Here is a 23,328-nt window from a genome sequence, read left to right as displayed (position 1 = left end):
AACAAGACTTCCGTTGATGGAAAATGGGGGCTCTAGTGTTCTTGCTCGGCCCTGTTGGTATTTCAAGTGTGAGTTGAGTCCCACATCGGATGGGACAGAGAATGTTAAATGGTTTATAAGTGAGATGACCCATAAACCTAACATCTTAAGATTTTGGGTTAAAATGCGGTGTCCAACTCACTTATGAAGTTGTTCAGAGCCCGATGTGATGATCCCCGGATCCTCTCAAGACCTAACAGTGGTATCAGAGCCGATGGTTGTTGATCCGGCTCCTTGTGTCAAAAGTCTTCCTGACAAGGTGGGGGAGCATACCCATAAAATAATGGATGGACTCACAGTTGAGGGGGAGATGATGATATTTCAAGTGTGAGTTGAGTCACACATCGGATGAAACAAAGAATATTGAACGGTTTATAAGTGAGAAGACCCATAAACCTAACATCTTAAGATTTTGGCTTAAAGTGTGGTGTCCAACTCACTTGTAAAATTGTATCCAAACCTGAATCTCCAATAGTAGGGACAACATCCATCTAATTGAAGCCTAAACAAATTAAGAAAACAATTTGTATCATATAACTCAAATAAATTAGAATCCTTTTAGATATTGAAATTAGTAACAAATAAAGAAAAATGTCAAGAAGATAAAACAACATACATCTCAAAAGCAAAAACACCGGTGAGCAAAAACGGCAAGATATTCATGGAAGACATCGAGATAAATGGGGAGGACTGGTGCCACACATACAATCATATGATATAATAATAGGTATACTTACTTCATCAAGATGAAATTCAACATAATAGGTTTTATACTTGATCCGACAATAATTAACGTACTTCTCCAAGTCAGTTATTGGATTTGGATCCAATGGTGCTATGTGTTTAATAACAACAACAAAAAAATCATCAATAAATATAAAACAGGGCGAGAATGATTAGTTAGAAGATATAAAAGAGAGATGAAAACAATAAAAACATTTTAAACAACATAGCGCAAGTTGAGTTTCTCTATTTTGATGATCCATATTGGCAATTAAAATAGAAAATACGTGAAACTTCATCTATATATTGATGTGTTTTTAATTAATGATTTTTATTTAATAAAAAAATGAATATGGATAAAACGGGGAAAAAATTCGGGTTTTGTATAAAAAAGGTTAAAAAAACGCAGTAACATATTTGATTTTGTAGATGTAAAAAAAATGGTTTTTGTTTTTAGAAAGAAAAGTAAAACATATTAAGTTTAAAAATTGTGCATTTAAATGATGTTGATTACTTGTTGGTTACTAAATTATTTCAACATAATTGATATGGCTTAGTGGTATGTCTATAAAGAAATATAACTAAAAGGTCATGAGTTCAAATTCTGGTGAGTATTTTTTTAACATTTCAATATGAATTATTAGGGTTAGGATTAGGGTTAAATTAGGTTTAACTGTAGGCATTACAACTTTTAATATATAAAGAAATTTATCTTTTAGGGTTATATATATATATAATGGGCTGACTCCTTAATCTGATTGGACCTAGCACACCCCATAAGGCAAGAAGCCCAATAAACTGTAAAGATAATTTCCAAGCGACTAAGTAGCCAACTGGAAGGATATAGATGGACTAAGTCATAACCTGAGAGGTGGATCCTTAGAAATAGGCCTAGCACACCTATGATCATTAGGTTAAGACACGTTCTACATAAGCTACTACACTAAACCGAGAGTAGATTCTCTCCATTGTAAATTTCTTGATGTTTAATCTTCACCACATGTTTTGTACTATTGCAAGATAATCATTTAATTAAAAAATGAATCATTGGTCAGCATAACAAATTTACTCCCTCCAGTGAAAAACAAGCTGGAGAGGATCCGCTCTGCACTAAATCCTAGCTCAACACCATTGTTGATTAGACATTTCACATAAATAAGCTTAACAAGAACATTTGGCGTCCACCATGTTATTATTTTGAGTAAATTACACTCCACTCGCTTAAAAAATGCTTAAATTATATTACCTTCCCTTCTTATGTTAAAAATATACAATTCCCTCATCTGTTATACAAGATATATTGGAGAAAATTGCACTTCCCTCCCTTGATAGAAGCTTAAATTTCATTCACCTCCCCTTTATATTAAAACCTACATTTTTCTCCTTTAATAAACATTTTTAGCCACCTAACTTTAGTCCCTTTTGTTGCAAAAGGATGACCCCGCTGATTTTGAATAAGTCAACACACATGTGGTAAGTGACTCACATGACACGTCAACATGTCTTGCCATGTAGACAATGACTTAGATGCCAATCATGCCATGCCAACATGGCTTTTCAAATATGCTGCTGTGACATGTGAGCATGTGAGTCATTATATGCTAACATGACATGTGAGAATCCCTTACCACAATATTTTTTTTTTCAAAATCAATACGCAAAAGTCCAAGATCTCTCTCTAAGAATCTTTCAAGAGCTAAGCTTACCTACAAATGTTTTTCATGCTTGAGCTATGTCAATTTTTTGTGTACAAATATCATTGAAAGGCTTTGTAACCACCTGAATATTTTCAAATTTTAATCTCAGCCTTTAGATAATATTTTGCACGTGTCTTACATCCAACATCTAAATGGACTAAATGGATGAGACTCTAAATGGAGCATACCTTAGCCTCACAACAAGATATATGAACTGAAGTGAACTGGGTAACAAACAAACATGTAAAAAACGAGAAGATTGATAACAGTGAAAACAAAGCATGATTCTGAGTCTTAATTCTTCTTCTTATTGCTTCTTCTTCTATCTTCAACCTTCAATTTTACACAATACTCACACAAAACTCTCTTTCCCAATTCACTCACACAACAAAACCCCATCTTCATTAAATGCTACTCCCACCCCCCTTTTCCTCCCATTGCTCGAACAACAAGAACGTGAAGAAAAACAACAACAACAACAACAACAACAACATAAATTAGAACAAAAACAGGAAGAAGAAGAAGAACAACAACAACAACAAGAACAAGAAGAAGAAGAAGAAGAACAAACCTATTATGATGACCCAATTTACAAATTCTTCAAAACCAGAACTATGGTTTCATCCCAAAACCCTAAAAAAGAAGGAAAATTGTTACTTCATAAGAACCGTCGCCCGGCATGGAAACTTGCTTCACAAGAAGATGAAATGGGTATGGAGGAAATGCCGCCTTTATTGGTTGAAGACAATGAAGAAATGGGGTCACAAAAGAAGAAACCATCATCGCCTGAAGGAGTTGTTGGTGAAATTGTTCATATTGCAAGGAATTTACCACAAAGTTTGACTATTGAAGAAGCTTTGGGAGAGTATGTTAAAAAGGTCAATGAGAAAGAGTGTTTAGAGGTTATGGAGATACTTGGGAAAGAAAACCTTGTGGGGCGTTGTTTGTATTTCTTTCAATGGATGAGGTCTCATGAACGATCACTTGTTACACCAAAGGCTTTTACTTTGCTGTTTCCTTTGTTGGGAAGAGCAAGTATGGGTGATAAATTGTTGGTTTTGTTGCCTTCTATCAAGGAATTTAGAAGTGTTTCTGTTTATAATGCTGCGATTTCAGGTCTTCTTTCTGATGGAAGGTAGATCCCTATACGATAACTAACACCGACACATATAGTCACATTCAATCATTTCTATGTTTTTCAAATTTATTACTAGTGTCTACTTGTTAGTGTCAGTGTTTTGTCTGGTGTATGTGTTTGTGCTTTAGGTACACAATCAATTTGGTTGCTTGTTTTCTCTCTTGTTGATTTGGTTGCACCTAGACTAGGGAGGCTAACATGAGTAACAACGGTATATGCTATAAACTTGTTATTTTAGCAATGGTATAAAACCGTGATTGCTTGTTCATTCTCTTTTGTATGTCTTAACAACACTGGTAATGAATGAAACATTGAACCAACCTTTACCTGCAATTCTGATCAATGATGACATTTTGAATGATGAACAAATATCAAACAAGACAATGTTATGACGTACTGTCAAAAAAGATGTTATGACATGAAAATTCACTGTTCTGATGTAGCTGTCCATTTACTTTGCATGTTCTCTTAATGGTCTGGCCTGTACTCTAGAATACCGCATAATATAAGAGTTCATTATTAATGTCTTCCTGGTTGTGTTTATTAGGTATGAAGATGCTTGGAAGGTTTACGAGTCGATGGAAACTGATAATATTCTTCCAGATCATGTGACATGCTCTATTGTGATTATTGTTATGAGAAAACTTGGCCATAGCGCAAAAGATGCATGGCAGTTTTTTGAGAAAATGAACAGAAAAGGAGTCAGATGGAGCGAAGAAGTCCTTGGTGCATTGATAAAGTCATTTTGTATAGAGGGTTTGCTGAGTGAAGCTCTCATCATCCAATCCGAAATACGGAAGAAAGGGATTTCTTCAAATGCAATTGTGTACAACACTCTGATGGACGCATTTTGTAAATCAAATCGCGTGGAGGAAGCCGAAGGTCTTTTCGTTGAGATGAAAGCTATAAGGATTAAACCGAACGCAGCTACCTTCAACATTCTAATGCATGCATACAGCCGAAGAAGGCAACCAAAGATTGTAGAGAATCTGCTTGAAGAAATGCATGACTTTGGCTTGAAGCCAAATGCAAATTCGTATACCTGTCTTATCAGTGCGTATGGGAGGCGGAAAACGATGAGCGACATGGCAGCAAATGCATTCTTGAAGATGAAGAGAGTTGGTATAAAACCCACTTCACATTCCTATACAGCATTGATCCATGCATATTCGGTTAGTGGCTGGCACGAGAAAGCTTATGTGACATTTGAGAACATGTTAAAGGAAGGTATAAAACCTCCAATAGAAACCTACACTACTTTACTAGATGCGTCCAGACGTACTGGTGACACAGAAACATTGATGAAAATATGGAAGCTGATGAGGAACCAGAAAGTTAAAGGAACAAAGGTTACATTCAACATTCTTGTCGACGGCTTTGCCAAACAAGGTCTCTTCATGGAAGCAAGAGATGTAATCTCTGAATTCGGGAAGTTCGGATTGAAACCAACGGTGGTGACATATAATATGCTGATGAATGCATATGCACGAGGAGGGGTAGACTCGAAGCTTCCGCAGTTGTTGAAAGAGATGGAAGCTCTTAAGTTAAGACCAGATTCTGTAACATATTCAACTATCATATATGCTTTTGTCCGTGTTCGAGACTATAAGCGGGCATTTTTTTATCACAAGGAGATGGTCAAAAGTGGGCAGGTTATGGATATCAGTTCTTACCGGAAGCTTCGCGATATTCTCGATGTCAAAGCTGCAGACAAGAACAGGAGTGATAAGGTAGCTTTGCTTGGTATAGTTAACAAAAAGATGGGTATTGTGAAATATAAAGGGAAAAAAGATGAGTTTTGGAAGTACAAGACAGGACGTGCAATAAGAACTTAGTTCTTCTGATGTTGATGTATAGTAAAAGGTAACAGTGCAATGCCTTGTAAGTTCAATTTTGATCCAACTTAAGTTTCTTCATTTTTAACTTTGAACAATGTCACACTGTGTTATATATGTTGCTTCTTGAATCAACAATATATGTCACTCATTTTTCAGGTAGATATGGCTAGTTTCAAATTTAAAATATGTGTATGCATTAGTTTGAAATTTAAGATATGGCTAGTATTCATCACTTTAAAAACAATGATAAATGAAAGAAATTAATGAAGTTCGTATGCTTAAAATATCCACCCTTTTATCATAAAAGTCTGGCAATTTGAGTTAATTGTAAACATGTATTGTGTGTTGGCTGACAAACCACTGCTCCTATCATTAATGGGGTTGTTTGGAGTCTTGGTGTAATATATTGAATTATACACTGAAGAATTTGACTTGCGACACATGGTTAATGACTTTTATAATCTTGGTTAATAACGTGTTGAGCTTAGTTTGGTTAACAAGTATACATATCACTGTTGGTTAATGACGTTTAAACTCATGGTTGATGTTGTAAGATAAACTATGAATTTTCATTGTTGTTTGAAAAATATCCCTTATCCGTGTCAGGATAAAAACAATTATAATGACTATTATTGTACTACTTATTTCTTAATGACTATTATTGTACTACTTATTTCTAGCTCAATTTGGTGGATAATCTTTTCGGACAGTTTGAAATGTCACGCCATAAATAAATCTTCTTGTGTCCTTACTAATATTGCAAGATCACTATGAATTGCCATTGTTGGTTGAACAATTTCCTTTATCCTTATATTTGTTCTGCTGTTTTCTTGCCATGTTAGATGGGACTAGAAACCAAAAACAGTGCACTCTTATGCTGTATCTCTTTAGAATCTTTTCCTGTATCTGTGCGTAGTAAGTGTTCCACATGGCTTGTTCCACAGAAAAAAGTGCATCGTTCTTTAGTTATGAAAGGCAATAGACATACTTCTTAGTTCTACCAAAAGGAATTAGGTGATCATTCTGCTAGAATATTGTGCAGGGATTTCATTATATGTCACTTAGTTTCAATACAAAAAGGAGAGAAATTCTCATGTCAGAAAATCATTTGAGCAGGAGTAATCAAGAAAGCATATGCTTTTTGATAGTTTTTTAACTTCTAAGTTCAACAAATTTGCTTTGAAAAAATTCATTGATTATTGTTTAATGTCTGCCACTGCTTCCCAAAGATTCCCAGGGTAACTACCGTTTAGAAAATAAAACAACCTAAATTGAAACTTTTTTAATTGAATGCCACTGTCTTCTAGTGCTATATTCCATTCCTTGCATTCAGATTTGAATGTCACTTTCAAAGATAAAATCTGTATGCAGTTCTTTTACTTAGCAGAAAATTTGAGAAAAGTTTCATGCATAGAGACAAATTTATGATGATGTGGCCTTTCTTTTATCACTGCTAGTCTTAAAATTTGTATTGGATTTCATTCTGCCAATTGATCCTGCATTAGGGGCTGAAATGTGGGTATCTGGAAATTGCATGGTTTGAACTAATGATGCATTTGATGGTTCTGTTTGCTAACAGTATATTTAAAATACTATGCATGCTATTTTTTTTAATCTTTGTTGATTTGTGTAGTGGAGAAAGAAACGGGCACATAGCAGAACATGTTTGAGTTCATTCTTCTTGTTCTTAGTAATTAGCATACATCATGTTTTATTGTATGCCTCAGACACACTATGAAGAGAAGGTCTTTGCTTTGAATAGTTTTGTTCTCCTTAACTAGTGAAAACATATTGAATGCAGTTATATTGTTGCCAGTGTCTGTGCAATTCATATTCACAAATTATTGCCATTGTCTGTACAATTCTATTACTTAGCTGAAAATGCAAGAAAAAGAAGAAAGGAAGTCTTCCTCAGCACACATATCTTGACTACACCATCGCCAATCTCTTGGCTGCCTGTTATCATTGCTTTCACATTTGGTCAAATAGGCACTGATCATCCAAACTTCTTGTCTCAGCTTACTCAGGTTTGTATTATCCTCTGTTCTTTCTGAAGGGAAGGATACACTTATGATCGATACATACTTTAGTTTTAAATTACATTTAGCGATGTGAGGTTCATCCTTGATAATCTCCTCTTTTTTTTTTTTTTATAATCTCCTCTTTTTAATGGTATTTAGTTTAAATTGAGTATATACAACATTAATTCATGTGAGAACTATTATATACAAACATGAATTTGCTCATACTCCTTTTTTTTTTTTGGGTACGCTCATACTCCATTTTGATTAATACATGATATTCGTTTAGCCATTTTTCCTGTAGACAAAAAAGTAAGAATAATTAAAGATATAGGGCTTGTTTGAAACACTTTTCACACAGCTCGAAAGTGAATTTTAACATAAGTACAAGATCTAAAGTTCAGAACCAAAAGATCAGCACCAAAGTACCTATATATGTCCTATGTTCTATGTTAATATTGTGTGCCAGAACCACCTCTAAAGTTCAGAACCAAAAGATCAGCACCATGATTGACGCAAATAAAGTAACAGAACCACCTCCTATGTTTTTTTGTTTTTTTTTAATGGCAAATTGTTAGTATGTATTGTTAATTATTACGTATGCTAGTAACTTTTTTCTCCTTGCCATGACTTGAATTTGGACCTCCAACTCCTTAACCCTTAGCTCAACCAGCTTAACCAGTTGAGCTATCCATCCCACCCCGAACCACCTCATATGTCAATACTCAATTTTGTGTAAAACTAAAAAGGAACCCTGTCTATCTATATATGTCCTATGTTCATATAGCACCTCTTCAACTTCAAGTTCAATCTACTAATTAACGAGGGAGTTACACTAGTAGTGAATAGTGATGTGCTCAACAAGCTACATAACTGACTTACACCGATGGTTCTCCCTAGTTAGAGCAATTTTCCCTCTCCAGTTGATAAATCAACAAAATTTCAAGACATGTAATGGTTTTGTATTTATTTATTTTTTGGTACAAATGTAACTTATATATATAGGCAAAAAGTGAAATAACTAATTGTTTAATATTAATCTGTGAAATAACTTCTTTTTTTTTTTTTTTTTTTATGGGCTGTCAATTATAAGACCACAGTTAATTTGAACTTGACTAGGTTAATCAGAGACCAAGTTGATGTTACTATTCTATGATCATAGGACTTGCCCTTAATTATTTTCCCGCAAGATATATTGAGTGCCTTTGTTACACAGCATGCTTATGAGATTCTGTTGTCCTCGATGCAGGAGGAAGTCGATGGTTCCAATGAATACAATAATTTCCAGCATGGTTCAATTAACACTACCAAGCAGCTTATCCAAGACTTAGAAAATATTGACTAGTGAAACTTCTGTGAATTGATGGTCAATGGATTTTTCCTTTTATCAAATATGCTTCAAGTATGTATCTGTTTGGTTTCATATTGAATTGATTTAGTCTGCTGTCAAATATACTTTTAGTAAAAATGTGAATGGTTTCTATCACACAAAATTGTCTTTAAACTTTGGTTTGGTTAGAATGGAAAAAAAAGCTTACATGGTCTTTTACATCAAACTTACTTTCATATATAAACTAACAAAAAGTGAATCACTTCATTTTTAGCTCAATTGTAACCTTAGATTTATTAGTTATTTTGTTATTTGGAAGCCTATGAAGTATGGTCGCTCTTAATTTATCTAAAAAAAGCCTATGAAGTATGGACAACTTTCGGCTTACATAACTTCTGTGTTTGTGTTTGAAGCATTCATTAGTAAGAATCCTCTCATCTATGTGCTGTCTCCAAACATGAAACTCTGCAACGTTAAGAAACAGATAATGTTTTTCCAGATCATGTGACATGCTCTATTATGATTATTGTTGTGAGAAAACATGGCCATAGTGAAAAAGATGCGTTGCAATATTTTGAGAAAATGAACAGAAAAGGAGTCAAATGGGGCGAAGTCCTCGGAGCATTGATTAAGTCATTTTGTGTTGAGGGTTTGCTGAGTGAAGCTCTCATTATCCAATCCGAAATTGAGAGGAAATGGATTTCTTCAAATTCAATAGTGTAAAACACTCTGATGGACAGCATAATGTAAATCCAATCACGTAGAGGAAGCCGAAGGCCTTTTGGTTGAGATGAAAGCTAAAGTGATTAAACCAACCGGAGCTACCTTCAACATTCTAATGCATGCATACAGTCGAAGAATTCAATCAAAGATTGTAGAGAAAGCTTATGTGGCATTTGAGAACATGATAAGGGACGGTATCAAACTTTCGATAGAAACCTACTCTACTTTACTAGATGCGTTCAGGCGTGCTGGTGACACTGAAACATTGATGAAAATATGGAAGCTCATAATGAACCAGTAAGTTAAAGTAACACAGGTTACATTCAATATTCTTTTTGATGGCTTTGCCAAACAAGGTCTCTTCATGGAAGCAAAAGATGTAATATCCAAATTCAGGAAGATCGGATTGCAACCAACAGTATCTTTTACTAGTAAAAGGAAGGTTGAATTGCTCATATGCCTTCATTGTGATGATGTGGCACCTCTAAAAAAACTCCATATTTTTATTGAAAATTTACCAACTTCTCTTAATTATTAAAAATATCTAAAATAAAATTTATCCTCCACAAATTAAATTTCATGTCTAATGATTAATACATGAATAGAAAAAGAAACCCCCATAATTCCAAAAGACTATATTTTGGCATATATAAAATAATAAATATGGATTAATAGAAAACGTAAATGACTAAATAATTAAGAGTAACCTAAATATCCATATACTTGCCCAAATAAAAAACTTAATTCGTATATATGGATCAATAAAACATTCATACGTAAAAACCAAAAAAATATATCCATATGTCACTAAAATATGTACATATAAATTATATGTATATATAAATTTTAGTATTGTTATTAAATATATATAATCTAATTTTCTAAAAAAACCAAGATAAATCATATTAATATATTATTACACATTGCAAGAGGTTAAATCAACAATCAAACGATTAGCTTATCAAAAAAAAAAAAACAATCAAACGATTAATTACAAGGAATAAAAACAATTATGATTGACCCTTAGGTATTCATATGATGCAACTATAACTGCAAAATTATTATTATTATATTATACAATTAACCCTCATGATTGTTGGAGTTCCTTTCAATAATTATATATAAAAAAAAAACTGTATGTTTTACCACAATGGTCTTTATAAATATTGATACTCACACATCACTACTTGCCCATGGTCTCATATTTTGTAATCTTATTTTTTTCTTTTTTTGTGTTTTCTAACCTTCTTTGTAGTAATTTCATCAAGTCATGTCTACTCTTGAGTAAATCAACTACACTATCTTATTGTTTCAAGGAAAAATGTAATTCTATTTTCAAATGTATTTTCCTCATTGTTTTTGGGATAGGTTCTTTTTTTTCTTTTAAATATAGCAATGAAATGTATATTCAAGAATAACATTGCGACAATGAAAAATATATATAACTGCAATTTCTTAACTTTTTTTAGTGGTACTTGGTTTTAATAGAGAAGATTTGGAAATGTAATACAAGTTGGTCGTATGAAGCAAATTTGGAAGAATTTAATCTCTACTTGGTTAGAGGTGTTTTCATATGCTTAATCATCTTGGTTATGATTCAAATTAGTGGATTGGGCTGGTACGAAGGTTTTCAAGTTTGCAATTGAGCTAAGTTGTATTTTAATTTCTTTATTACTTTTAGAATAAACTCATTTAAGTCACTAAGAAAAATCGTAAGATTTCATTTAGTTTCTAAGACAAATATTAAAAGTATCTCACTATCTACCTTAAATTTTGTTTGATTGATGAAGGAAAAGTGACGTAGCAATTTAGTCACTACTTTACAATTTATACTTTTTTATTACACCAACATTTTAACTACTAATTTTGATATTCCATTGCTTAAAAAGACACATAAAATTAAAGATGCAAACAAATTAAAGATAGGATAGTGGCATAAACCTCACTAAGAAAAATAAAATTAAACCAAAATAGAAAAGAAAAAGAATTAAGCATATGGTGAAAATGATAAACGAAACCACTAGCTAAATAATTCTGACAAATAAAAGGCAAAGAAATCTTAATAAGTAATATAAAATGTTATATTATATTTATCTATTTTATTATTTAAATTACTCTCTAAGCATAATAGTATTTAGGAGATAAGATATTATAGTTATGAGTGAGTACATAGTGAGATAGTCTTAAGAATAAGATGACATGTTGAATGTTAAATTCTTATAATATCATGCAAACTAAAAAAAGAAGAATAGTATTTCTTAATCTTTGTACTATCGAACAGGTGGAGGGTGTTGAAAAAACTGTTATACTAAAAAAATGACCAACCAAAAAAAATGTAAAAAAAACAATAGACTTAAAAAATTGGGAATAGTAAAGTCTGGATAAAATTCCACCAAGTCAATATGTGAGAAGAAACTTCAAAAGAACGAGAGGAAAGTTTGTAAAAAAGCTACTTGATACCTTGAATTGCATAGAAGGAAATAAACAGTTACGCTATTTGATATGTAATTTTCAAAAAACGAGATCACGCGGTAAATAAAAGTATTTATATATGCATGCCTCCAACTCTATTGAAATAAATAAGGGTTACAAGTAAAATAAAAAGCAAGGCCACATTTTACTATACAATTGCAACTCATATAAAGAAAGCTACGATTACACTATTAAAATAAAATATAATGCATCTTTTCAAATTTATAAAATATTATAAGAGATCTATTACATTAAAATATAAAAAAAACTACGATATAAATCAATGAAAAATATCATTTCTAAACAACTTTTTTATTTATTTGTAGACACGGGCCGGCCCAAGGGTAAAGCGGCCCAAGCCCTAGATTTAGACCCCCAAAAATAATTTTTTTGGTAAAGGATTTAGGCCCCAAATTTTTTTTTATCACCTTTATACTATAAGAAAAGTTTACAATCTCTATTAAAAAACATTTTCATCATCTCCTTTAATTAAATTAAATCATTTTAATTTTAATTATCAATATATCAAATTATCACTATATAACTTCTTACACAAGGGACCAACTTACTAAAATGAAAAATTAAATTAAAAGGGACCAACTAATATATAAGATTTATATAACCACAAAATATTCATGACTATTGAAATTCTTTCAATACTAATAAAAAAAAACGTGTGTCTCTCTTCATTGCATAGTTAATTGGTTCCTAAATGAAAAATTTAATTAAAAGGACCAATATAACCACAAAATATATTCTTTCAATACTAAGAAAGAAAAAAAAAGTGTCTAAGACTATTGGAATTCTCTTCATTTCATAGTTAATTGGTCCCTAAATGACAAATGAAAAATTTAATTAAAAGGGACCAACTATATCGATATCGATTTATACATATCCATTAGAATTATCAAAAATTAGATGGTTTTTCAAAAGAAATTGGATGTGGCACTCTATAAAAAAGTTTACAATCTCTATTAAAACCTTTTCATATTTCATATAATAGAGTTACTCTAATAATAAATAATAAACAATAATAATATATTAAAAAAAAAACTAACACAATTTATTGTTGTTTAATTGAGACAAAAATGAATTGCAAGCAATGAAAGGTGGAACGATGCATCATGTTATTGTTTTATTAATTGCATTGCAATATATTATTAAAATATATATTGTATGTTACAATTCCCTATTAATGCAATTGAAAACAAAGAATTCTTGGAGACACTAATATTGAATATGTAAATTTAGCTAATTATCAAACACAAGCCCTATATAAAGTTAACCCAAAAGCTAATTATCACCACCATATTGAATATGTAAATTTACATTTCTAGCTTCTATGTTTTAACAAAATTTTAATTTATCTATCTCATGGCAAAAACTCTATGGTTTCTTTGTCTAACATCTCCATGAGAAAAAGTTATGCATCTTCACCTTCCATATGTTAAAGTTACACATTATAGTGTCTTGAATTGATTTAAAAGCTATCGTGTGCATATATATAGTTACATCATAAGTATATTGGTTTTTGTCCTTGGTGGGTGATGGTGTCTAACCTCTTAGAATATCAGGTATGTCTACATGTGATTGATTAAGAAATTGATATACATATATGTGATAGTTGCCTATTAATATGTTTGTAAATTGGAATTTTTCTACTACTCTGAGTTTAGAACATCTCTAATCATTTTTTATATTTCTTTTTTAGGTTGGATATTTTTTTAAATATCAACCAGTGTTTTGTTCGATGATTAATTAAACTTTGAGTTGAATCGATTAATATGAATATGACTATTTTTTCATGTGAAGGAGGAGAACAGGATAAAACATACTTCTATTTTTGCTTACGTTGCATCCTTGCTCCTTATAAAGCATATGAAATGACACATCATGTAAGGATGTGTATTTAACTCTAATGGGAGTTTGTAAACCATCATTTTTTTTAATTGATATAATGTTTGTAATTAGACAACTTTTCTTTTTCATTTATTATTTTGTTAGTCTAATGTTTTAGCTTATTTGTTTCTTATTTTCTTTTTCATTTATTATTTTATATAAGGTAGAAGATTTGTATAAAAAATTGTTGATTAATAGGAATATAATTAATTTTTTTCATGTGAATAAGTTGAAGAGGATAAAAGAGACTTCTATTTATTGATTTTGAAGTGCCTTAAAATTTATATAGATCGAGGGTATATTGATGTTGGAGGCATTCAATTAAAAGAGGACAATCCAAATAATTTAGAAATATAAATATGTCTCTCATTTTTAAATATTATATTGTCTACAATGTGTAGGTGATCTACTTGATCTCGATCAAGAGAAATATAGAAACAAAAACAAAGTAGAAATTAAAATAAGTTTTTTTTTTGTAGTTGACACTCAAGTCATGCGGTTCTTATAATTGTAATACATGCAAGAAGTATATTGATTCAACTTGACTTAGAGGTTGTCCAAATATATAATCTTCATGCATTTATCGTATAACATTTGCCTAATTCTGGATGGTTCAATATGAATATATATGAATTTTAATAGACGGTCCTATTTTAATCTACGCATGTCATCTTATTCTTACAACCATAAAATGAATCGATGAAAAGAATTGTGCTAAATATTTTTTCCTCCCACTTAGAATTGTACTAAAAACTTTCTAAATTAAATTAAAAAAAGACAAAAATTATTAAATAAAAATTGTTGATGCTGATCATTTGTCAAAATAAATTTTAGAAATTGTTAAAACCGTAGATGTTAAAATATATTTACATATATTTAGAAAATATAATCACACATATATTTAAACATATTTACACACAACTAAAATTCATCAATAATTCAAAAATTATTAATTTAATTTACATAATAATATAATTTTTTGGATAAATTAAGTACATATTCTAAAATATTATTTACGTTACGGCTGAAAATAAAATAGTGGAATATTTATAAGAATAAGATGACATTTCTTTAAGCAAATAAGAAGATGACACATGTGTAAATCTTAAATTCATCTATAAGACTTTCTTTACCTTAACCAAATAACTAAACCTAAATTCAAATATATAAAATCTTCGTCCAAACTTATATATTAACAACAACAAATATTCGAGTTTATATAATATAATAAGAAAAAATAAAATAAATGTTCAAGAAAATATTAAATAAGAGGGACAAAAACTAACAATAATTTTGAAGAGACACAAACCTCGCCAAGAAAAAGAAAAACAAACCAAAAACAAAAGGACCAAGCAAAAATAAATGTGAACCAAACAATAGACTAAAAAATTGGGACTAATAAAGTTGGAATAAAATTTCACCAAGTGAATAAGTGAGAATAAACTCCAAGAGAACGAGAGATGAGTAAGTAGATAAGCTATTTGGAACCTTAAATTGCATAGAACGTAATAAGCAAATACACTATTTGATACATAATTTTCAAAAAATGAGATCACGTGGAACAAATAGGCAAAGCCACCATATATGAATCATATTCTATAATCAAAACTTATTTTAACATTTCTCATGAGCAATATTATCTACAAGTATAATTAGGTATGCCTCCAACTCTTATTGAAAATAATAAAATAAGGAATACATCAAAAATAAAAAACAAAGTGACATTTGACTATAAAATTGCAACTCATATAAAGAAAACTAAAATCTTATATGATTACACTAATAAAATAAAAAATGATACATCCTTTCAAACTTATGAAATATTATAAGAGATCTATTACATTAAAATATAAACAAACTACGACATAAATTAATAAAAAATATAATATTTCTAAACAACTTTTTTTTTACTCATATACTAATATTAAACATAATCATATTTTAAAATAATATATATTATTTAACTATATACGATTATAGTTATCACAATCATTATTTTTTTATTTATAAAAATATTTTAATTATATATTTTAATCGAACCCGTGCAACGCACGGGTTTATTCCTAGTGACATATAATATGATGATGAATGCATATGCAGGCACGAGGAGGGCTAGACTCGAAGCTTTCACCATTGTTGAAAGAGATGGAAGCTCCTAAATTAAGACCAGATTCCTTTAACATATTTAAATTAAGAGCAGATGGTCCAATGTGGACATGTGATGGATATTGTTAGGAGTAAATGGTTATCATTGCTTTCAAGAACAAAAAAAAAATGGTTGTCATTGCTATTATGTTAGAGATTTACTTTTTACACTCTACACCATTTCTTGCACGCCCTACAAATTTACCAAAATACCGCCGTCCGCTACTTAAGTAGCGGATATTATCCGTCACTTTAATAGCGGATGGGGAAAAATCTAAAATTTTGGACCGGTTTAGATCCCAAACCCCCCAAATACCGCATGTGAAATTTGACGTTTTTGGCGGATGACCATTCGACAGAAAAAAGGTCAAAAACAAGATTACTATAACAAACAAGAATATTATAATAGTAGTTTTTTTATAACAATGAATTAAATAAAATTATATCTCAAATGAAAGGAAAATTTTTGATTTATAGAGTTTTAGCTTGAATTCCATCCGCTACTTAAGTAGTAGATTGACTGCGTAGCGTAGGGTGTTCCGCTACTTAAGTAGCGGATGAACGGTGGTCAGAATTTTTGCGGCCCAGAACACACTAGAACCTGTATAAATAGGGGGTGTGGTGGGAACTTGAATCTTTTGAGGATACACGTTAATGTTACACTAGGTGCTCTGAGGCAATAGCTGACCCAGCTTAATTGTTGACTGAAATTAATCATTGGTATATTACTCACATTATTCTTGAAGACATGAAATAAGTTTGCTTTTGTAACTTTAAATGCAAAAAAAAGAATACAATAAAGAATCATGCAAATAAAGCTAAAATAAACATTGATACTTTTTATACACAATTTAAGATTTGATAATATAATAGAAGATAACTTATCATTATTACTATATATACATTTGTGAACTGAAATTAATCATTGGTATATTGTTCCATAACTAGCTTAATCAATGTTTCCTATGGCCTGATGATGCCATGAGCACACCAACAGCCACAATAAACATAAACAACATACTCCCCAACAGTATATATGTTCTTGGTGATGATCTCCTATACTCTCCAAACAAAATTATGCCCCAAAATGTGCTCACAAGTGGAAGTGCCTGTTTCATTATCAAAATCAAATGAAGATATTATTCAATAATTCATTGAAATCTAAACACACAAATATTACATGTTTCGATAAAATTAGGTGCCGTTTGGCTTATGGCGCAATGGTGAGTTTTCATTATATGTCAATGTAAAACTAATTTACTGCAACAATGCATCTCCGTTAAAATCTCGAATTATAAATGTAACAAAACTCACCTGGACAGCATCTGCTGCTGCATATCCAGCCGCTTGACCTCCCATAAACTGAAGTCCATTCCCGAATCCACAAAGGAGACCGGCCACCAAGGCCCAGCCTCTTCCATTCCAGTCTCCCAAATAAGCTTTCAATGATGACTTTGGTAAGTTTAAGACAGGGTGGTAAAGGAAAATGATGTTTAGAATTACTCCAATAACAACACAAGATACTGAAAAATAGAAAAAGGCGGTGTAAACACTCAAATGCGGAACCCCTTTTTCTAAACTGTGCCACTGATCATTTGTTGCTAAGTTGAATGCTGGTGAGAACAAAGAAAAACAGCTTCCAGCAAAGAAAATTATGGTTAATCCAATCAAAGTGCTTTTCCCAAAAACCTGCAGCAGAACTTAAGAGCTTAATATGTGACTCAGGCAAAAAGCTTTGATTTCTGACATTAACATAACTTTTCATCGAAATATCATCCAATATACATGTATAATAATTGATAAATTATAGTGACATGCCTTAATAGACCTTCTTTTCTCAAGATCTATAAGAAAAACTGCAGTTCCTGCTTTCAACTTTTCTGCAGAATCGCTTCCACTTTCAACATCCTTTGATTTAACTATCATTTTGTAAATGCAGAAAAAATTAGCATATAGTCAAATGATAGAATTAGCAATATGAAGTTTTGAACCTTCTTATTTGAGGTTGTTACCTATGTTTCCTTCTTTCAAAGAGTCCCTGGCAAAAATATGAAGTTTGTGATAGAATTAGCAATATTCTACCAAATTCATATATTACTAGCTAGACAAACGGTAAGAAAATAATACATACAAGGAATCACTCGAATATTCCTGTAGCTTAGCCCGATTATCAGAAGTATTTGATGAATGAACAGCCGAGCCTAGACAAACTGCAACCAAAAAGCAAGCTACTCCTGGGAAAAGAATCTCAGCTTTATTGATTTTGTCATCCAAAAAGTAATTCAATGTTGTTCCTGTCACAAATGGAACAACGTTAATACAACATAATTCAGTACCGGATCAAGTTGAAGGGTACATTTTCTTTAGTATTCAACATAAATTCCCCTTTCCTAAATCCACAATTTTGGTCCCGAGTTTTCAAAATGTACTTTTTTCCACCTATGCATTTTTATACTGAATTTTGATGATTTGGTAAGTCCTATAAGGAATTGAGTGCAAGAGCCTAAGGAATTGAAAGATGCATGTTTGGTACGGAAAAAGTGTGAGCTGTTTATGTGGAAACTCAGTCGACGACGACATGCTGCCGTCTAGATGGATTCTCATTTAACAACTTATTTCATTTCATTAAAATATACATTTTATATCACAAAAGCAACCAAATTTGATGCAAGATGTTGTCAAAGTGGATTCTCACTTAACAATTCACTTTCATGTCATCAATCATGAATCTCTAAAAATAAGCCTCAAATGCATAAACATTTAAAAACGGTGGCGACCAAAATCATGAATGAGACAAAATAAGCGGACTAAAACTATATTTAAGCCTAAAACTAAATTATTCTTTGTTTATGGCTAGTTAAAATAGTTTGTTTAGTAATCTAATAACTTTGGACTGATTAGATCAGTGAGATACCTATAACAACAGTTATGCTTGCTGTAATCACTTCAGTAACCGACAGCCCAACGAGAGCGAAGGCATACTGTGTGGACAGATTTCCAAGGCTAAGAACCACACCACCTGCCATTGCATACATAACCGAGGGCCAATTATTCTGCACATAACAATTTAGGCAGATTGTTAACTTGATTGTAGGCAGTAATTAACAATTACGGATAAACTTAAAATATTATAGTACTATTAGTTTCAAAGATAGTAGCAATTAGTGGTTATTTTGTATAGACAAATATCAGTGGTTATTTTGCTAGGGGGAGGGAAAATTGTTAGCATCTGGGATCGAACTCTGGTTCAACGTCTCATTCTGTACTACTCGACAACACTTTCGAGAACTTTTCTTATTTTCAAATGATGATAAACAAGTGGAGAATACAATGAATACCACCCTAACCTGAGCAAGTTGAGCTAAGAAATTTGGTGCATCATGCGTCCCCTTGCCTATCTCACCAAATGTGAGAGCAATGATAACAGCAGCCAAGAAATTGGTGATTGAGTAATCAAGGTAGGTATGCTGTGGAAGACGGCCTCGCCTCTCCAAGAGAGTCAAAACAGCAGGCCATGTCCCCAAGAAGAAAAGTGCCAACAGCATGCACCCTATGGCACCTCCCTTGCTCTCCACTAAATACATTTTCAACTCGGCCCTTAAATTGCTCTCAGAAATTGAACTAGTCAAGGAGGTAATCTCAGAAAAATCCTGAAAACAACATGAATTAGTCCTGAAAACAAAAGCACCAAAATGATAAGCTATCACTAGAAATACTCAAATTCTACAAAGCAGACATACACTGACATGTAACTATTACATGTAATAATCACAGGTAATCATACGTGTGAGTGTCATGTGTCGAATACCAGACACACACCTTTAAGCTAAAGTGTCAATGCTAAATATTCCAAATTCAGACACCAAAATAATAAGCACAAAGAAGGGTAGATCCACAAAAGGTCATGCAACATGATAAGGTAAAATCAAACTTAAAAGAGAAAGTGCATATCCTGAAAAATTAGAAAGGGCTATCCAATTGAGAACTCCAAGTTATGCATATGAACTACTCATAAACTACCTTTTAATAAAATGAATCATCACCAAATTGAATAGGGTAGAAAAATTGAGAAGACACATTATTTACAAACCCATATAAAAAAAAAACTAAATATTCAGCTATTAATCATGAAACACCCAAATGAGAAAAGGGAAAGAAAAACAAAAAAGATCCTTAATTTTCAAAAAGTCAAACATGGTGACCAACAAAGAACATGCAACTACCTTGAAATCCATAAACCAGAAACAACAAAAACAGAAGACAAAAAAGAAAAATGTTAAATCATTGTAACAAGGCAATAAAAAGTGTATAAAAAGATCAAAAGTTTACCCAGTTGCAGTTACTTGTAAGTAACAAGTTTAATAGTGGGCCATAAGACAGAAAACTATGATTTGACAAAGTTTCTCCATAAAAAATGGTTTTAGAAACTCATATAATATAACTGTTGGTTTGGAAGCACTTGAATTCACAGAAGAAGTAAAGAAAATAGAAGGAACATTTATAGAAAAAATAAAAACAGAAAGTTACCTAAGTAACGCAGAGAAAGTGGCAAATGTATTATGTTCTGTTCCACGGAGAATCAATTGGAATCTTGACAGCGGATTCCAACTATAGTTGACTTGAATAATTGGATAATAATGGAGATTCTGTTTCTTCTACTACCTTGTTTGCACCTTCCTATTCAGATATGTGGGGCACGTAAAACTAAAAACCATTTATTAAGGATGACATATCGTATCACAAACAATAAATCACTACATATCACAAACAATAAATTAAATTTATTAAGAATCAAGCTCTAGTGTTTAATGATACATTGATATTTTCCTCCGACAGATTATTTGGGAGAATTCGAATATATTTGTTGTTGAAAATATCTTTAGATTAACCTCGAATTTTAGATTATCGGAGTCACCTTACCCTAAGAATTAGAGGGTTAATAATGCTAAAAAAAAATTAAATTGATTCCCAAGTTTTCAAGTTGTACAAATTGATCACTCGATTTTTTGAAATTTTATAAATTTGCCCAACAAATTGGTCTAAGTTTTGAAATTTTACAAATAGATAATTCAAAATTTTAACTCAGGTTCTTCCGAACTTTAGAGGGAGGGTGTTGAATGTGTGTTGAATGATTCTTGATAACTTTGTCTAGAGTAACATAGATTGAAATGGGGTAGAGTTCTTGAGCTCAATATTTTGGTTGCAAGGAATATTACATATTCAAATGAAAAATAAAATTAAAAATACCAATCATTAGGTCTAGTGATAATTGACGTTGGATTTGATAGGAAGGATCACAGTTCGATACCCCACAATTGTGATTGAGAGGAGTTGAAATCACTTGATATTAGAACTGATTCGAACCAAATTAAGTATGCCATATACTGGTAGTGAAAAACAAAATGAAGAGAATTTATTTGAAGCATTAAAATTGCTCAGAACTCTATTTTTCCGTAAAATTTCTAATTTCCGGTACAAGCACACTCTTAAGAATTAAATATGTTTTGAATTCTAAGGTATGGAAAATGTTTCATCAATGTACAGTTCTTGTTAAAGTGTTTCTTTTTTTAGAATGATATTATGCTTTTAATTATCTATTAGGGATGTTAATGTAGTTGGACAGAATCGAGATGTATTTTTTTTTTCCACTTCTTTCTCTGCCATCTAAAAAGAATATAGAGCGCCACATGTGAGTTTAAACGACTACTTTACTTCTTTAAGGATTTACATGTCAAAAGTATCAAGCTGTTTGTCTCGTATTGGGACAACCAAAGTGCAATTCAATTTTTCATGAGCGGATATAACATTTAGAGATCGATTATCACTTAATTAGAGAGAAAATACATGCAAGAATGATGAAATTGCTCTCACTCTCTCAGTTACATCAAAGGATCAATGGAGTTTATTTACTAAACCTTTACTTCCACAAATGTAACGACCCAATTTTCATATTATTATTTTTATGTGTTAAAATATTTTATTTAACGTGGCATTTTAATTAAGTTAATAACTTGAGTTATTTATCGAATACTTTAGTTATTAAGCGAGTAGAGTGAGTTAACGCGTTATTGGGCCAAGCCAATTGGGCTTGAGGCCCAATGGGCCTTGAGTGTGTGTGAGGGGGCGCCCATTAAGGGCAAGGAAAGAGAGAGAAATTCATTTTTATCATGTTCTTGTGTTCTTGAAGAGAGGAAGAGGAGAGCTTGGGAACTAGGGCAAAGGGAGAGCTAGGGATTCGAGAGCTTCGTCGTGTTTTCTTCGAATCCAGGTAAGAGAGTAGATTTCATATTCGTGGGTGACTCGAGGAAGGGGAGAATGTCGATTTCTCCTCACCCGAACTTCCTCCACCCCATTTTCGTTTTAGTTGTGAATGAATTTTCTTAATGGAAATCGATTCTAAGGTTCATAACATGTTTAACATGCTCTTATCATGATGTATGAACGAATTTATTGGATAAAAACGATGTTTATGAAAGATTAAACTCAAGAACTTTGTGTTCTTGAGTGTTTTGAGTAAAAGTGATAAATCCTTACTTTTTCGTAGTAAAAATGGTAGATCGGTGAAATGAACCGTCCTTTTGTGTTTAGATATGCTTGTTATGCTTGAATACAAACTCTTTTGGGATTTATAACATGAAAAATGGGATTTTTGGGCGTTTTTGTGTAGAAAACGCATATTTTTCCGCCTCAGACGCAATAATTTCCGCCTGAAACGGAAGAGCAGTGAGCAGCCAACCTTTCAGATGTTTCTGCGCCTCAAACGTAAAATTTTCCGCCTCAAACGTAAACTTCCGCCCCAAACGTAAATATTTCCGCCCCAGGCGGAAATACTGCAGATTTCACCAATTTTTGATCTGCTATCTTCCTTTGCATGTATTTTCAATCAGTGTCTTATTCTTACATGATTGTTGATGCTTGTTGATGATTGTTGATGCTTATAATGCTCATTGCTAATCGTTAATTGATTGTTAATCATGTATGAAGTATAAATGAAGTATATTAAGGTGTTAATCAACTTAATAAAGAATGATATTAGAATTATGTTATTCTAATAAAGACGGATATTAAGGTATAGTGTTATCTTAATAAAGAAGTAATGTTGGATAGTGTTCCACATTAGTAAAGGAAGAGCTTAATGCTAATTAAAATGATTGTGAGTGAATTCATGAAAAACATATACATGCATTCATGAATATATGTGATATTGGATATTCCAATAAAGAAGGATATCGGATTATATTTATCCGATAAAGAAGGATATTAGAGGTGAGATACTCTAATAAAGAAGATGGTACCACATGCA

At 31.8% G+C, this 23,328-nt stretch overlaps 2 protein-coding genes across 7 annotated transcripts; one reads left to right on the top strand and one right to left on the bottom strand.

Annotated features, from left to right (window-relative positions):
• Nucleotides 1–2,643: 2,643 nt before the first annotated feature.
• On the top strand, nt 2,644–9,012 carry LOC123907846 (pentatricopeptide repeat-containing protein At5g50280, chloroplastic). 4 transcript variants are annotated; one of them, XR_006809517.1, is made up of 4 exons: nt 2,644–3,594; nt 4,145–5,460; nt 7,311–7,462; nt 8,706–9,012. XR_006809517.1 is itself a non-coding variant. In XM_045958242.1 (3 exons), exons 1-2 carry the CDS (start codon nt 2,741–2,743, stop codon nt 5,430–5,432), a joined length of 2,142 nt encoding a protein of 713 aa, XP_045814198.1. In that variant the 5' UTR covers nt 2,644–2,740; the 3' UTR covers nt 5,433–5,460; nt 8,706–9,012. The 4 variants fall into 4 exon arrangements, 1 of the variants encoding a protein (XP_045814198.1); XR_006809515.1 differs by having other exon boundaries at nt 7,237–7,462; XR_006809516.1 differs by having other exon boundaries at nt 7,069–7,462.
• A 7,817-nt stretch (nt 9,013–16,829) lies between these two features.
• LOC123909716 (ureide permease 2-like) lies at nt 16,830–20,704 on the bottom strand. 3 transcript variants are annotated; one of them, XM_045960599.1, is made up of 8 exons: nt 20,553–20,704; nt 19,373–19,675; nt 18,940–19,078; nt 18,157–18,319; nt 18,038–18,063; nt 17,844–17,944; nt 17,340–17,714; nt 16,830–17,134 (listed from the first exon to the last, which is right to left on the bottom strand). In XM_045960599.1, exons 2-8 carry the CDS (start codon nt 19,607–19,609, stop codon nt 16,979–16,981), a joined length of 1,197 nt encoding a protein of 398 aa, XP_045816555.1. In that variant the 5' UTR covers nt 19,610–19,675; nt 20,553–20,704; the 3' UTR covers nt 16,830–16,978. The 3 variants fall into 3 exon arrangements, with proteins under 3 accessions (XP_045816555.1, XP_045816554.1, XP_045816553.1); XM_045960598.1 differs by lacking the exon at nt 20,553–20,704 and adding an exon at nt 20,355–20,538; XM_045960597.1 differs by lacking the exon at nt 20,553–20,704 and adding an exon at nt 20,249–20,360.
• Nucleotides 20,705–23,328: the final 2,624 nt, after the last annotated feature.

The sequence above is a fragment of the Trifolium pratense genome, linkage group LG2 (assembly GCF_020283565.1).
Source record: "Trifolium pratense cultivar HEN17-A07 linkage group LG2, ARS_RC_1.1, whole genome shotgun sequence".
NCBI classification, from domain to species: domain Eukaryota; kingdom Viridiplantae; phylum Streptophyta; class Magnoliopsida; order Fabales; family Fabaceae; genus Trifolium; species Trifolium pratense.
Note: the sequence above shows the minus strand (reverse complement) of the source record. Positions and strands in the feature narration are given on the sequence as shown.